General features: G+C 36.3%; 1 protein-coding gene across 2 annotated transcripts in view; it reads left to right on the top strand.

Annotated features, from left to right (window-relative positions):
• The window catches only part of LOC149826838 (cell division cycle protein 27 homolog B-like), a 51,090-nt gene that overhangs the window by 16,306 nt on the left and 19,692 nt on the right, over positions 1-15,092 (top strand). Inside the window, exons 5-10 of one of the 2 annotated variants that reach the window (XM_090018991.1) lie at positions 5,391-5,437; positions 6,796-6,893; positions 7,107-7,420; positions 8,310-8,462; positions 9,649-9,687; positions 9,954-10,173. In XM_090018991.1, the coding sequence (XP_089875117.1) occupies positions 5,391-5,437; positions 6,796-6,893; positions 7,107-7,420; positions 8,310-8,462; positions 9,649-9,687; positions 9,954-10,173 (871 nt within the window). The remainder of the gene's footprint in view (positions 1-5,390; positions 5,438-6,795; positions 6,894-7,106; positions 7,421-8,309; positions 8,463-9,648; positions 9,688-9,953; positions 10,174-15,092) is intronic. The other variant, XM_090018992.1, reaches the window with a different exon arrangement.

A 15,092-nucleotide genomic window follows, 5' to 3' on the forward strand; every position in this document is an offset into this window, starting at 1 on the left:
CCTTAAAAAATATTGAAAACATTTCTCCTATTGAAAATTTATTTAAAACATCTCTTGATTATAAAAGATTGAAAGTTTTTTGTTGTAAATGCTTTGTTCGTACCAACAAAAATGACAAACTTTTCTCAAAAGCAATTCCTTGTGTTTTTCTAGGATATGCCGAAAATCAAAAGGGATATAAATGTTATGACATTAAAATGAACAAATTATATGTTTCAAGAAATGTTACTTTTCTTGAAAACAAAAATGGGTTTGGTAAAGAGAAAATCCAAGAGCATGAAAAATTTAATAACATTCATGATGTGCATGAGAGTGACAATGAGGATACTTATGTAGCACATGTGAATGTGAATGTGAATGTGAATGTGAATGTGCATGTGAATGTGAATGAGGGTCTTGATAATATAGGCCTATCTCATAATGAAATTTAAACTTATACTCGACGTACCGAAGACCATCCACCATATGCTTTAGAAAGATATTATCAAAATCAAGATATATATTCTCCTAGTGTTAGAAAATTCACGAGAGTTTCAAGGGGTCCTAATAGATTTGTATCATATGATTCTTTTGAACCTAATTATAGATCTTGTCTAATGGCTATACACTCATATGTAGAACTAACATCTTATCATGATGCTAAAAATCATCAAGAATGGATTAAGGCAATAAATGATGAATTAGAATCAAAAGACAAAAATTTGGAAAATTCAAACATTACCTAAACGAAGGAAAACTATATGACGCGGATGAATCTATAAGATAAAAACTAAAAATGATGGGATATTAGAAATATATAAAGCTAGGTTAGTAGGCAAATGATATAATCAAGAATATGAGATAGACTATGACGAGATATTTGTTCCAGTCGCTTGAATGATCGCTGTTAGAACCCTTATTTTTGTAGCATTAATTAAAAATTGACCAATCTTTCAAATGGATGTAAAAAATATTTTTTTGAATTGTATTTTCAACGAAAAAGTTTACATGGATCCTACACCAGGTTTAAGTTTAGCACATGGAAAAATTCTTTGGTTACGAAAAGTATTGTATGGTTTAAAGCAAACTCCCAAGGTTTGGTATGATCGATTTGATAGTGTGATGATAGAAGTTCACTTTAAATCTTGTATTTAAGTCTTATAATGCAGGAATGGTGATATTACTTCTTTACGTTAATGATATGATTATCACAAGAGGTGACAAGAAGGGAGTTAATCATGTCAAAGATGTGCTCAAAGATAACTTTGATATGATAGATATTGGCTTTTTATGATATGTTTTTGTAATAGAAGTGGCTTACCCACCTTGTGGTTATTCTTTATCGCAGACTAAGTATGCAAAAAAGATCATAGAGCGGTCATGATTCTTAGATGAAAAACGAGTTGATACTCCAGAGGTCATAAATGAAAAAAATGAAGAAAGATGATGGAGAACCTCTAAAAAGAACCTCTAAAAGATCCAACTCCTTATAGACAAATGATTGGAGCTTTGTTTGATCTTTTTATTGCTCGTCCTGATATTTCTTATGCTATTTATTCTGTTAGTCAATTTCAGCATGCTCTCACTATAGTACATACGAGTGCTCTAATGAGAATTATTATATATATATATTAAAATTTTTATTAATTATGGGTTATTTCTTTCATCCTCTTCCTCGTTAGAAGTTATTGCATATTCTTATCCTGACTAGGGGGATGTGAATGATAAATGCTCAATCACTGGTTCCTGTGTTTTTGTAGATGATTCTTGAATTTCATGGAAATATAAAAAGGAGTAGAAGATGTTCCTTTTTTCTATTAAAGCAGAATACCATGTCATGGCAACTACGCATGAGTTATTATGGTTGAAACATTTATTAGAAGATTTAGGAGTTTACATTGCAAAACCCTCAAGATTATGTTGTGACAACAAGAGCGCAGTATACATTGCAAGCTAAGTCACACAGACTCGCTATAAGGTCGACTTACCCACCCCGACATGGATGCGGACACGGACACGGTCAACCAAGTCTCAGACTCGGTCAACGCACCGGGGTCGAGTTCGTCCATATTTTGGAGTCGGTCAACTTTGATCGAGTCATTTTTTGTCCATTTTTAGGGCAAAAGACGTATAAAAACTAAAAAAAATCGATCTTTTTATATATATTTTAAATATATATCTATATATATAGCCGAGTCTTATTATTGTTATATATATATAGTCGTGTCCCCTAATGGGCACAACTTTGACCGAGTCTTATTATTGTTATATATATATATTTAAAAATATATATACATATATATAACCGTCCCTGTGTCCAAAATTTTTGAAATTACTCCACACTCGTGTCGCACCCGTACCCGTACCCGTACCTGCACCCATGTGACAGATTGCAAGCAATCATACATTTCATGAAAGGACCGAAAACATTGAAATGGATTGCCACTACGTTCGTGAAGAATTTCTGAAGAAGACTGACGGATTTCTTCATTAAAACGTTCCCATCACCTAGATTTTACTTTCTACTTGACAAACTCTTGGTTGTTACATCGTGAGTTTAAGAGAGGGTGTTAAGATAAGCCTTTAATATATATATTTATATGTATGTAACTGGAGTGTTGTGCGATCGTAGAATGCCATTGCTGTTGAAGGAAAAGTTTTATAGGATGACAATTAGGCCCGCTTTATTATATGGTACGGAATGTTGGGCTGCCAAGAGACATCATATTCAAAAAATGAGTGTAGCTGAGATGTGTATGCTTAGATGGATGTGTGAAAATACAATAAAAGATAAGATTCGGAACGAGGAGATACATAAGAAGGTAGGCGTTGCATCCATTGAAAATAAGATGAGAGAGAATCGTTTACTGTGGTTTGGACATATTCAGCGAAGGCCTAATGATGCTCCAGTTAGAAGGATGGAAAAATGGGAATATATATTAGTTAAAAGAGGTCGGGGTAGGCCTAAGAAGACTTGGATGGAGATGATAGGAAATGATATGAATGCTTTGAACCTCACCGAGGACATGGCATTGGATAGAAATGATTGGAGGAGAAGGATTCATGTGGAAGACCCAAAATGATTTTCTTTTTTTGTTCATATCGCCGACCCCAATTGTTTTTGGATGAAGGTGTAGTTGTTGTTGTTGTATATATATATATATATATATATTATATAAACTGGATCATTTTACATTGTAATAGGCATCAACCCTTAGGGACTGACTGTTTATTTTTATGTTTTTTTTTGTAAATATAAATGTGTACTGCAATTATGCACCTCCAACTAGTTTTGAAAATGTGACCGTTGAGAGCAGCTCAAGAGTTAGTTGGGTTTCTCCCTGTGACCCTTGTATATTATAAATATGGCTTCAAGCCCTTGTATATTTCAATGAAGCATTTGATGCAATACAAGAACCTTTATTTTGACCCTTGTGTGGGTAGCGTAGCTTGATTTATCAAGTATTCTTCTTGGTTGGTTATGTTCTTGTAAGTCTATAAGTCACATTTATTTGCTTTTGTTCTATTTCATTATATAAATTAATAAAGTATGCAATGAATCAAGAGCCTTTAATCAAGAACAAAAGTGTTCACTAAAGATCTAAATGGATAAACACAACGAGTGTCGAAGGACACACCAACAAAGCCCACAAAAGGGCATACACAAATTGGCTCAATTTCAAAAATATTTTATCCATGAAAAGCATGTAATCATAGTTTTTAGAATCCTTAAGAAATCACATTTACTTAGTACATAATTTTTAACATGCTTTGATGATTAAAAAAGGTACTAGTATACCCAAAATTTACTTTAAATTAACATGCTCGCCCAAGAGCCAACAAAACAATAACATATTTAAAAAGAGATTTAAAAAGATGCTTTAATTCCAATCAATTTGAAAAACACATCCAATTTTTCAACATAAAATACCAAAAAACCAATTTTTGGAATGTTACCATAGACACTTCACCAAATAAGAAACACATACCGGAATGTGAGATCATCAAGTCCAATCCATACATCAATTAAGATTTTTCTTTAGAAGAACAATACCAAGACCAAGATGCCATGCTCTGAAACGATACCACGAAATAGTGCGGATCCCGATGCACTCCAAAATGAGGTCCAAGAGTTTAAACATAATGCATTTGGACAAGACCATAAGAACAAAGGTGAAGCAATGTGAATGAATATCTTCATTAATAAAGAACACTAATAAAATACAAAAAAGAAATTCCATAAAGTCCTCACTACATAACTCTCAAAACACAAAAAATACCTAACATTACCCATTCTCTCAATGTACAAAGCACACACCCTCACACCTTTATAGAGAAAAGGAGAGGAGAGGAAGTCCTCTCAAGAACCAAAGGGAGGAGGCTCCCAACGGCTAGAATTCTGGCTGTTGGGACTAAGTCAACAATTATATATATATTTCAATAAATATATAAATAATATATAAATATATACCTATGTCACATGGGTGCGGGTGCGGGTTCGGGTGCGGGGATTCGGCACTTCCAAAAAACCCGGGTGCGGGGGTGCGGCAGGGGCAAAAATGTAAAAAAATATATATATATATATATATATATATATATATATATATATATATATATATATATATATATATATATATATATATATATATATATATATATATATATATATATATATAAAAGGGGGTCAGCAGCTCTGTCAGCTGCTGCGGCTGACAGCAGCTGCTGTCAGCAGACTGCTGCAGCTGTTCTGACAGCTGCTGCTGCTGTCAGCAGCTGAAAGACAGCTGCTGTCAGCAGCTGAAAGACAGCTGCTGTCAGCAGCTGAAAGACAGCTGCTGTCAGCAGCTGAAAGACAGCTGCTGTCAGCATTACTTTTTTTTAAAAAAAATTCGCAGCCCATTTGGGCAATTTTTTTTTTAAAAAAATAAATCCAAAACAAGAATGGACCAAAATGATCCTGGGTGCGGTCAACGCACCCAGGATAGGGTTGACCGCACCCGGTGCTGCACCCGCACACGCACCCGCGTCGAGTCGCGTCGACGCGGGTGCGGCACCCTGCTAGCCGAATCCCTGTGACATAGATATATACATATAGTATGTATATAAAGACATATACGTATATATGTGAACATATACGTATATACTATACTATATACATAAATATGTATATATACAAATAACAATATATATTATATACAAAAAGGATACATTAATCTTAACACTTGTGACATAGGTTTGTAGTTAGATCGTTAAATGTAATGAGCTGTAAAACCTACTATTCTACAGCTGTTTTATGAGTCCCAAATGAGCTGATAATGAACTGAACAGAGCTGAGTTGCAGGTGTCTCGATTATTTACCTGTTTTAACTATCTCATTAGAAGGTTTTGACCATTTTTCTTGTTTCATGCAGGTTCCAAATGGAGCAGCAGGTCATTACTTACTTGGACTAATATATAGGTTTAATTCCATCACTCTCAATAGCATTTCAATACTTTTCTAACATTAATGATTTAACAGTTTAACTCTTGTTTTCTGTGAGAAGTGCCATTTTGCATCTAATTGGTGCACTATACCCTATTTCCCTTTGATTTGAATCTTGTAGAAGACCTGACCACGTTTGAATTCATCATGATGCTTACACATGATTGTCTGGCAAATTAATTATGAACGAACACTATTTTTTTGCAAATTTCTCAGAATTTATTATATTTAATTTTTACTGTATGTGCCTGACAAAAGAACTCCTTTAAGTTTATCTTGAGAAGTTGCTTTACTGATGTTGTGATAGTGTTGTCGCCAGGATTTTTCTTGTTTGATTTTGAAAATGTTTATTTATCTTGAGTTTTTTTCGGGAAAACATCGGCTTAAAATAAATAAATTAATATTTAATAAATATGGGGCAAAATAAAATTTTTAGAAAAATGATATGGGTTTAAGGTCTTGTCCAAAATTGAAACTTCTAAATAAAATAATTTAAAACTTCAAAATATGGGTTTAATTTACACATTGGACTTTAGGAGACCTGCTCTATTCTCAACACATTTAAAGCTTTTAATTTCCAAGAAACATTTTAGGAAACCATTTTCTATTATCAACACTTTCCAAAGCTGACATGTTGAGAAACTCTTATATTTTTGGTGGATGAGAGGAAGTTTATTACTATTAAATGAGAGAGAGAGAGAGAGAGAGAGAGAGAGAGAGAGAGAGAGAGAGAGAGATGAATTAAAAGATAGTTTAATGAGAATTTATTCACTTGAAAATCAATGCATTTTAAATTAATTTAAAGCAAGGGTCTCTTTTTTATTTTAAATCTCATGATAAAATCATAAATATCATGATAAAAATGCGACATTTAGGTTTTGTAAAAAATATCATGCTATTTTGAAAATGTGAGAATTTAAAGTTTAAAACGGTAGGATAATATATTGTCTTTTTTTCACGATATTTTCAAATTATCGCCGATATTTGTTACAATGATTTAGGGGTTGGGCCTGGCATCTAGACTTTGGATTAGACTGTCTTACTTTCTCTTTCTCTTTGTTTATACTATCTTCAGTTTCCTTTTTTTGACTATATGATCCGATTCCTCTCTTCTTGTTGGCTTGTTTTAAGTACTGTTTGTTTTTACTACTGCTAAAACCTGAGATCCTTGTGGTTGCTTGATATTAAGCATTGTGAAGTGTGTAATTTTCAAATAATTGAAATGACCTTTTCTTTGTCAGTTCACATTAATGATATAAACTTATAAAGTAACACTTGCATATAATTTTTAAGTTTATCTACCATTTGTTAACCCTCAATAATTCTTTTCTTAGGTACACTGATAGAAGGAAACTTGCCATTGAACACCTTACACAAGCCTTGTCCGTAGATCCATTTCTATGGGCTGCATATGAGGAGCTGTGTATTTTAGGTCAGCATGTATAATTTTCAGAAATCTTCGTACACTATGATAAATTTTCTGCTTAATTTTGACTACATGGTGTGTACTTCCGTTAAATGTTTTCTGATGACTTTAGGCCTAAATTTTCGTGAAATTTTTTCCTTCATTAACTAATAAGCAGTTAATAATAATATTATTTTATTTTGTATGCACGTCTCAACAGAATTTTCCTTGGCATTCCAGGCGCTGCAGAAGAGTCAGCTGAAGTTTTTGGCGAATCAGCTGTTCATCGTCTTCAGCAACACCATCTTAACGTGGATTTGGGCTCCTACAATTTGCACGCTGGCACTGATGATCACAATATAACTTGTAATAGGATTTCCAGTTCAGATGAAATGAGCCCAAAACAGTTAAAACAATCACATGGGAACCATGTAAAAGATGCAACAGCTAACTTACACGGTGCAGTGATAGGAGCAGGGCATGTTGGTCAACACTCAAACTTTGGTTCATCAAATACATCTCTATTTAATACTCCTTCTCCAGTGTCAACCCAGGTATTTGACACTTTTTATCCATATTTAATTATTATGTGATCACGACTCTGCATAAATTTGTGTTTGCAACTCACAACTCATTTAGAGCATGATTAGAGTGTGTACAAGGGTATTACCATAATCTAATATATAGTCACATTCCTTCAACAATATGGTCAGAAAATTGGTTGAACTCACAACCCAATCCAATGATTCCCAATGTTAAAAGCAAGAGATTTTAGCCCCTCTAAGAGGCTGGTTCAACTCCAAAGAAATTCACTTATGCTTGGTTGGAAGTTGGAAACTAGGGTTGACAGATGTTCAAATTCTGTATGTTTTCCTTTTTCTGTGTGAAAAAAGAGCCCACTTTAAAAAGTACAAAAGTTGTGATAATGTTGGCTTGTATGGATCAACAATATTACCCGCCAAATATTCATACAAGGGCATTGATGCCTGCAGCATAGGCAGTACATGGATATGGATTTGACTTGTACCTTTGTATGGGTTAAATTCTGATTTAGTTCTCTTTCCTGTCACTTTGAGCATGTTTTCTAGGTGATTTCTGCTAAGATTTGGATTTTTTTTTGGTGAGGTGGGGGGCTGTTGGGCTGCAGTGTCATGTTTCCCTTGGTTGTCACTTTCTAAGTTTGGTTACATTTTGATTGTGTGTGCGTGGGGGGGAGGGGGGGGGGTGTTGTGTGTGTTGGTCATGGGGGTTGTGGTGTTATGTCTCCTTTTTGTTGTTCATGCTTCGGACTTTGGGGTTGTGCCTTTCTGAAGTGATTCGATTTTGATTTGGGATGGTGGTGTTATATTTCCCTTTTGTTAATTAAAGACGTGTGAATAGGTTCTCCTGATTGTAGTGCTCATAGATTTTTCTGATTCTTTAGTTTTCTCTGACTTCTTGCAGTTATTAAGTATTGCTCCACCTCCTGTGTATCGGAATATCCATCTGCAGCAAAACACGAGTTCACTAGGTGGGGAAGGTTCTCCAAAATCTACAGTCAATGCTATTGGTCAGGCACCTAGGAGAAAGTTGATGGATGAAGGCAAACTCCGGAAGGTTTTCTTAATTTCATTCATTTCTTCATGATTTTATGCTATTTGTCACCAAGAACATTCCAGTGAATTGTACTCTTGCCTATATGCATTCACATCTTCCCGCTTGTTCCACACCATTTTGAAAAATACTTTTTAATCCTATGGGGCACATGCCATAAAATCACATATAAAACATTTGTGTCTCTATGAGCTGCACATCATCAACATCAACTATCTCACAAGAATGATGCAAAATATTAAATATCTTACAATTAAGAACACACCACAAGACTCGTACTTCCATATTTCATAAACAAAAATATTATGGCAATAGTTGCACTCGATTTTCAATTGGTTTCCACTCATTACTTGAGTGCCCCATTGCCATGCTGGATCATCTTATACCATATTTGTTGGAGGAGTGTGGAGCATGATTTCTATCTTGATATAAATTTTTAAGTTTTACGGATCCAACTTCACAGTAAGTTGGTGAGGGGTTCTAGGGAGGTAGCGCCTCCTGAGGTGATTTTTTTTGGAGAGTAGCTTTGTAATTTTACTCAAAATAAAGATTTTTTACCTTAACTCATTTTCTTGAGTGGAAAAATGATGGAAATGCATTTTTTTACCTTAACCCACTTCTTTGGGTGAAAAAACGGTGAGAATGCACTTCTAATGGCCTCTAAACAAATGAAGAAGTCGGCCTTGAAAAGATATTTAAAACCCAAAATGAAAAAAGTAACTTTTGGCCTTTTTAAAGTGTGTTGAAGGTGTTTCGTACGATACGACACAATACAGGGTGTATCGTATGATACACCCGATACGGGTACGATACACTTGTATCGCGATACGAGTGTGTAACATATCACAAAACCCAAAAGTAATGATACATATCGTACGATATCGTACGGTACGATACTTACAACACTGATTTTCACCATTCCAAGTCTTTCATATTGTTGCCATCTATAACTTCCTGCACCTTTAAATCTTTTGTCTATTCATCCCTTCAATGTCCTTTAACGAGTTCGAGTTTCAAAATAAATTATCTTCCTATGTCTGTGCTACTTTCTGTTCTCTCGTTACATCTCCTCTCTGTGTTGTATTTGCATATAATCATCGGTCTTGTTTAAATATCTTTGCATCTCATCTCAATAGCTTTCCAGCATTCAGAGTCCTTATTCTTTTGTGTTGGTTGGACTTGAGTGCAGAGCTTCCGATCATCTTCTGCTCGTGCCACTTACTCTCAGGTGCATGCCCATGCCTCTCTTTTTATTTAAAATGGATGGCACCACTACTTTGAGCATTTCCGTCTTTCCAGTCAAAGGGTGAGAGGATATATTGCTCCTTTGGTTTCTGCAGTGTATCCTGGAACCAATTCTGCTTTGTGTATCATATAAGTTCCTTGACGCTGTTCAGCATTATTGCTGATGATACGTAGGAAAATGTGCATACTGCTTTTTGCATTTGCAAGCTCAAACTCGTAATATCTGCCATCTCAAATGTCTTTTTGCAGGTCTCAGGGAGGTTGTTCTCAGATTCAGCACCTCGAAGAAGTACAAGACTTGCTGGAGAAGCAGCCAATCATGCAAATTCAAGTGCTCGCGTAGGAGGAAATGGAGTGTCTTATTCTTCTACCAAGCTTGTTGGAGGACTTAATTCTAAGATTAACTCATCAAGTCGATCTGTGACTGTTCGCAAGGGGCAATCCTGGGGTTCGGAAAACTTTGACGAAGGTGATGTACAATACTTTTCAGCAACTTCTGTGGTATTAAACTTGTGAACTGCATTCATTCCTAACATCATTGGATATTCCATGTCCATTCTCCTGGCAATTAATTGTAATTGATACCCTGTGACTTTATCCTTCTCTTCCTTTGCAAATGCACCAAGACATTCTGAGTTCTTCTTTGCTCTGGTAGGATTTGTCATCCTTTTCTGCGTATGCTACAATCATATGTCATGCTGGCAGATCACTTGACCCTTTGCTGACATTTGACATGGGCGATCATGTAAAAATATGCACATCTTCATATCTTGGACTTGGTTCTTTCTATGTCCATGATTTTGCACATTTGTGTTATGTTCTAAAGTCTTGATCCCTTGTTTTTTGTTTCTTTTTCTTCTTCACAATTTGGCATTCCATTGTTCTAATAGTACTATCAAGTCTTGACTTGGTAACTTGTGTTGGGGATTTAGGAATTTAGTATCTATATTTTGCACACACTGTCATATTTTCTGTATTGACAATTTGACTAGTCAAATATACAGATGTGTATTCATGTATTGTGTCTGTCTCCTAATCACTCATTTCCCTCTCCAGGTCATACTGATTTTCGAAACTGCTCATCTTTTTAATGGCAAAAAGAGTTGCTAGCTGTAATATCTGCTTTTGATTAGCGTTAGAACCAGTTATTCTGAACATTGTATAGTTTTTTGATAATTTTAGTTTTTGGTTTGTTATAAGTATTGAGTGGTAAGAAGCCCATAAGATAATGAGAGATCTGTATAATGAGAAGTGTTTCATCTATCTATTGTAGCCTGTCTGAGCTTTTAGTTACTTGATACTCTCTTTTTTTTCTCATTTTTCTGATTACTCAGAGAAAAAACTCCATTTCTAAGTGCAAGTTTACGAACACATGCATGAGCATGCACACATCCACGCATAAATCCCTAAATGTGCTTGGAGAGAACTATGAAAAGGTGAAAAGGACCCGAGACCCAGGACCCGACCCGAGTCGACCCGATCCATGTAATGTAAAGATCGTGTACAAAGTATACGTTTACTCTTAATCGGGTCTGGATACACCAGACTCGGATCCATATCTATGTAAAATAAAGTTATAAATGTATTCCTTTAGGTCACGATTTCATACAGAAATCGTGACAGATGCAGTTCTTGCATTTCGTCTCTCCCTCTCTCTCTCTCTCTCTCTCTTTCTCAATGCAGGTACGGGTGGTGGATTTCTAACATGGTATCAGAGTAGTGTTGAAGCCTAGCCTGAGATCGCCTTCTCGTCTGCATGCGTTTTCTTCCCCCTTTCCTTCGTGTTCTTCAGTTCCGGTAAGATCGAGAATGTCTCATTCTCTTCCGTCAACATCTCCTCTTTTCTTCCTTGTTCTTTAAGATCTGATTCTCTCTGGAATCAAAGTGGACTTTCAGTTGGATTTGCCGACGTGAAAAGACGCAGACCAGTTTTCTCTTCCTCGATCTGAATATTTTATTTGCTAAAGTTAATATTTGTGCTATTTTTTGTCTGCATAAAACTCTTCTCTCGTTCTTCCCTCCTCTTCTGAATTTTTTCTATGTATCCTGTTCACGTGAATCCTGTTCACGTGAACCCAGACCGTGAAAAACGAGGGGTTGTATTTCACGTGAATCGCTGAAATCGATTCACGTGAAACATCAAACCAATCGTGTGCCCTATTTCGTTTTCTGTTTGACATTGCCTGCTTGTCTCCCTTTACTGTTGTCGTCCGCTCGATCTCCCTTTGTCTAATCCCTTTCACGCATTCATTCCTACATATTCAAATATATATTTGCCGTGTAGTTTTTTTTTTTGCTACTCGCTTGAAAATATCTAACGTGGAGAAGTTCTTTTAATATCAGTTTTCTGGAGAGCATAAAAAAAAGGTTCAGTCTCTCTATTCTTATTCTCTGAATCTGACAGCCGCAAAAAAAAAAGAAAAAAGAGGCTGAGCATTTCGTGAACACTTTTGCAGAAATCCTCTCTATGGATCCCTATTCCCTTCAATCAAATATTTCTTCAAGTTTTCTCAACCAACTTATTTCTGAAAAGTTGAATACTTCAAACTTCTTGATTTGGAAGAGACAAATCATTCCCTTTATAAGGAGCCAAGGTCTCTTAGGTCACTTGGATGAAACCATCCCTGTTCCACCAGAATTTGTTCAGAGAGAAGAGAAAGATGATCAAGGTGCGAGTTCGATCGTATATGTCAAAAATATAGAATTTCTCAATTGGGAAATGAAAGATCAATCTGTTGTTGCATACATCACCTCAACCCTGTCCCAAGAGGTTCTTGTTGCCATTCTCGACAATTGTACAACATTGCAACTCTGGGAGCGACTGGTCACAGGTTTCACAAGCCAGGATGGTTTTTCTAAAAAGGGAATTTCAGTTGCTAAGAAAACATTCCATGACCATCATGGAATATTTGAACAAGATGAAGACCATCACAGATCAGCTTGCAGTTATAGGATGTGCCGTTAGTGACAATGACATGGTGCAACAAACTCTGAGCGGATTGGGATCTGACTACAATATGATAGTCACTTCACTATTGTGCCTTCCTGTTCTTCCTACCTTTGATGAGCTACGAGCCAAATTGATCCAGTACGAAATGACTCTGAAGGGATTCTCTGAAGAAACTCACATTCACCCAAATTCTCAAGAAGTTTTTGCCACAGGAGTGTCTTATGGTAGAGGACGGGGACGAGGAGGAAAAGGGCGAAGTGGACACGGAGGGCGTGGTCTGCTTCCCACTCCAAACATGTTAGCTCATGCGTAGGGATCAAGATCCATTCCTACTTGCTTCCTTTGTAACAAAAGGGGGCATATCAAGGCAAATTGTTGGCATAATCCAGAGAATAAAGGAAAGAGTCCACAAACGGAAACCAAAAGAAAGTTCACAAATACCAGAGATAGTGAAGAGATTAAAGATCTGCTGATATCTGCCTTATCAGAGTTGAAATTAAGGCATAGTGATGAAGGCACTTGGTTTGTTGACTCAGGGGCAGCAACTCATGTGACAGGCGATGCAGGTAAAATTTCTAACCCTATTTCTTATTTTAGAAAAAATAAGATTGTTACTGGAGATGGATTCCACCATCCTGTTTCTCATGTTGGAAAAACTGTCATCCCCATGCCATATTCCACTCTTACTCTTTCTGACGTTCTTCATGCTCCTGACATCAAGAAAAATATTGTCTCTGTTTCCAAACTTATTGATGATAATCATGCTTCAGTTGAATTCACTCCCTTGTCTGTGCAGGTCAAGGACCTACGCATGAGGGAAACATTCGCTGAAGGAAAGAGACGAGGCAATATGTATGTCTTTGAAGAAGCTCCATGTCATGTTGTTCGCCCTGTTCATCTGAATTCAAAGCCTTCATTAGAGTCATGTTCATCCTCTTATGCTAATGTTTTTAGTATTTCTGAATGTAATAAGCCATTTTTGTGGCATAGTCGATTAGGACATTGTGGGAGTCATTTTATTGAAAAACTTGTCTCTAATAATCTCATTCCAAAAGAAAGTCTCAATAGGAATAAGAGCAGTCATAAGTGTTCCAGTTGTCTTTCATGCAAGAGTCATGTATTGCCTTTTCATTCCATTAATAAGAGAGCTTCAAAACCTTTTGAGATAATTTGTTCTGATGTATGGGGACCTGCCCCGATTGCCTCTGGATCCGGGGAGCAGATACTATCTAATCTTTGTCGATAACTATTCCCGATACACTTGGATATATTTCATAAAAAATAAGTCAGAAGTCTTCTCTTTGTTTCAAAGTTTTCTTTCCTTGGTCAATAATCAATTTTCTGAGTCTATTCAATTTTTCCAATGTGATGGAGGTGGGGAATTCTCATCCCGTGATTTTATTTCCTTTCTCCGAAATAACGGAATAGGAAGAAGGGTATCCTGCCCTCACACCCCTCAACAAAATGGGATTGCTGAACGAAAACATAGGCATATTGTTGAAAGTGCCATGAGCATGCTTCATGACAGTAATCTTCCCATCAACCTATGGACAGAAGCTTTCCATTCTGCCGTACATGTGATAAATAGACTACCTATGGTTGTTCTGGAAAATAAGTCTCCTTATCACTGTCTTTTTGGAACTCATCCTAGTTATCACGATCTGCGTGTTTTTGGATGTGTTTGTTATGTTCATATTGATCAGTCCCTGAGAAACAAGTTTCAGGACAAGGCCAAGAAGTGTAGGTTTGTGGGATATGCAAATGACTATAAAGGATATAGGTGTTATGATCCCATCAACAAACGCATCAGAACCTCAATAAATGTTGTCTTTGATGAGCAAAATTTTGATCGCGAAGCTGACACAACGAACATGTCAACTGAAGTTTACTATCCTTGGCTGAGTTTAGAACTTTTTGCTGGCCCCAATGAAGCGTGTTCCTCAGATTGCGTGCAACAAGAAGAAGAGATGTTTGAGAACGCTGGGACGTTGGGATCACAGAATGCAGAGGAAGTACCAGGTAGATATAAAGGCATTGTCTATTCCAGACAGAGACTGATAGCATTAAGTCATTCAGATCATGTCTCAATCACCAATCCAACTCCTCATACTCTTGAGATCAGAAAATCAAACCGCATACGACATCCTATTGACATGTGGGTCAGCTATAACAACTTTTCCTTGGATCTTCAACTCTTTTTAACTGCCCTCAATAAGGAAGATGAGCTCATTATGTACTAGCAAGACTATGATGAGACCTTTAGTTCGGTTGTAAGAATGGGAACAATTCGAATTATTATTTCTCTGGCTGTTGAACATGGATGGAAGTTGAGTCAGCTTGATGTGAAAAATGCATTCTTGCATAGAGATTTGAAGGAGGAAGTATACATGGAGCAACCTCCTGGATATCAAGAACAAAACTGTAAAACCCATGTGTGC

Source organism: Nuphar pumila, chromosome 10 (genome assembly GCF_984573655.1).
Source record: "Nuphar pumila chromosome 10, dmNupPumi1.hap1.1, whole genome shotgun sequence".
Taxonomy (NCBI): domain Eukaryota; kingdom Viridiplantae; phylum Streptophyta; class Magnoliopsida; order Nymphaeales; family Nymphaeaceae; genus Nuphar; species Nuphar pumila.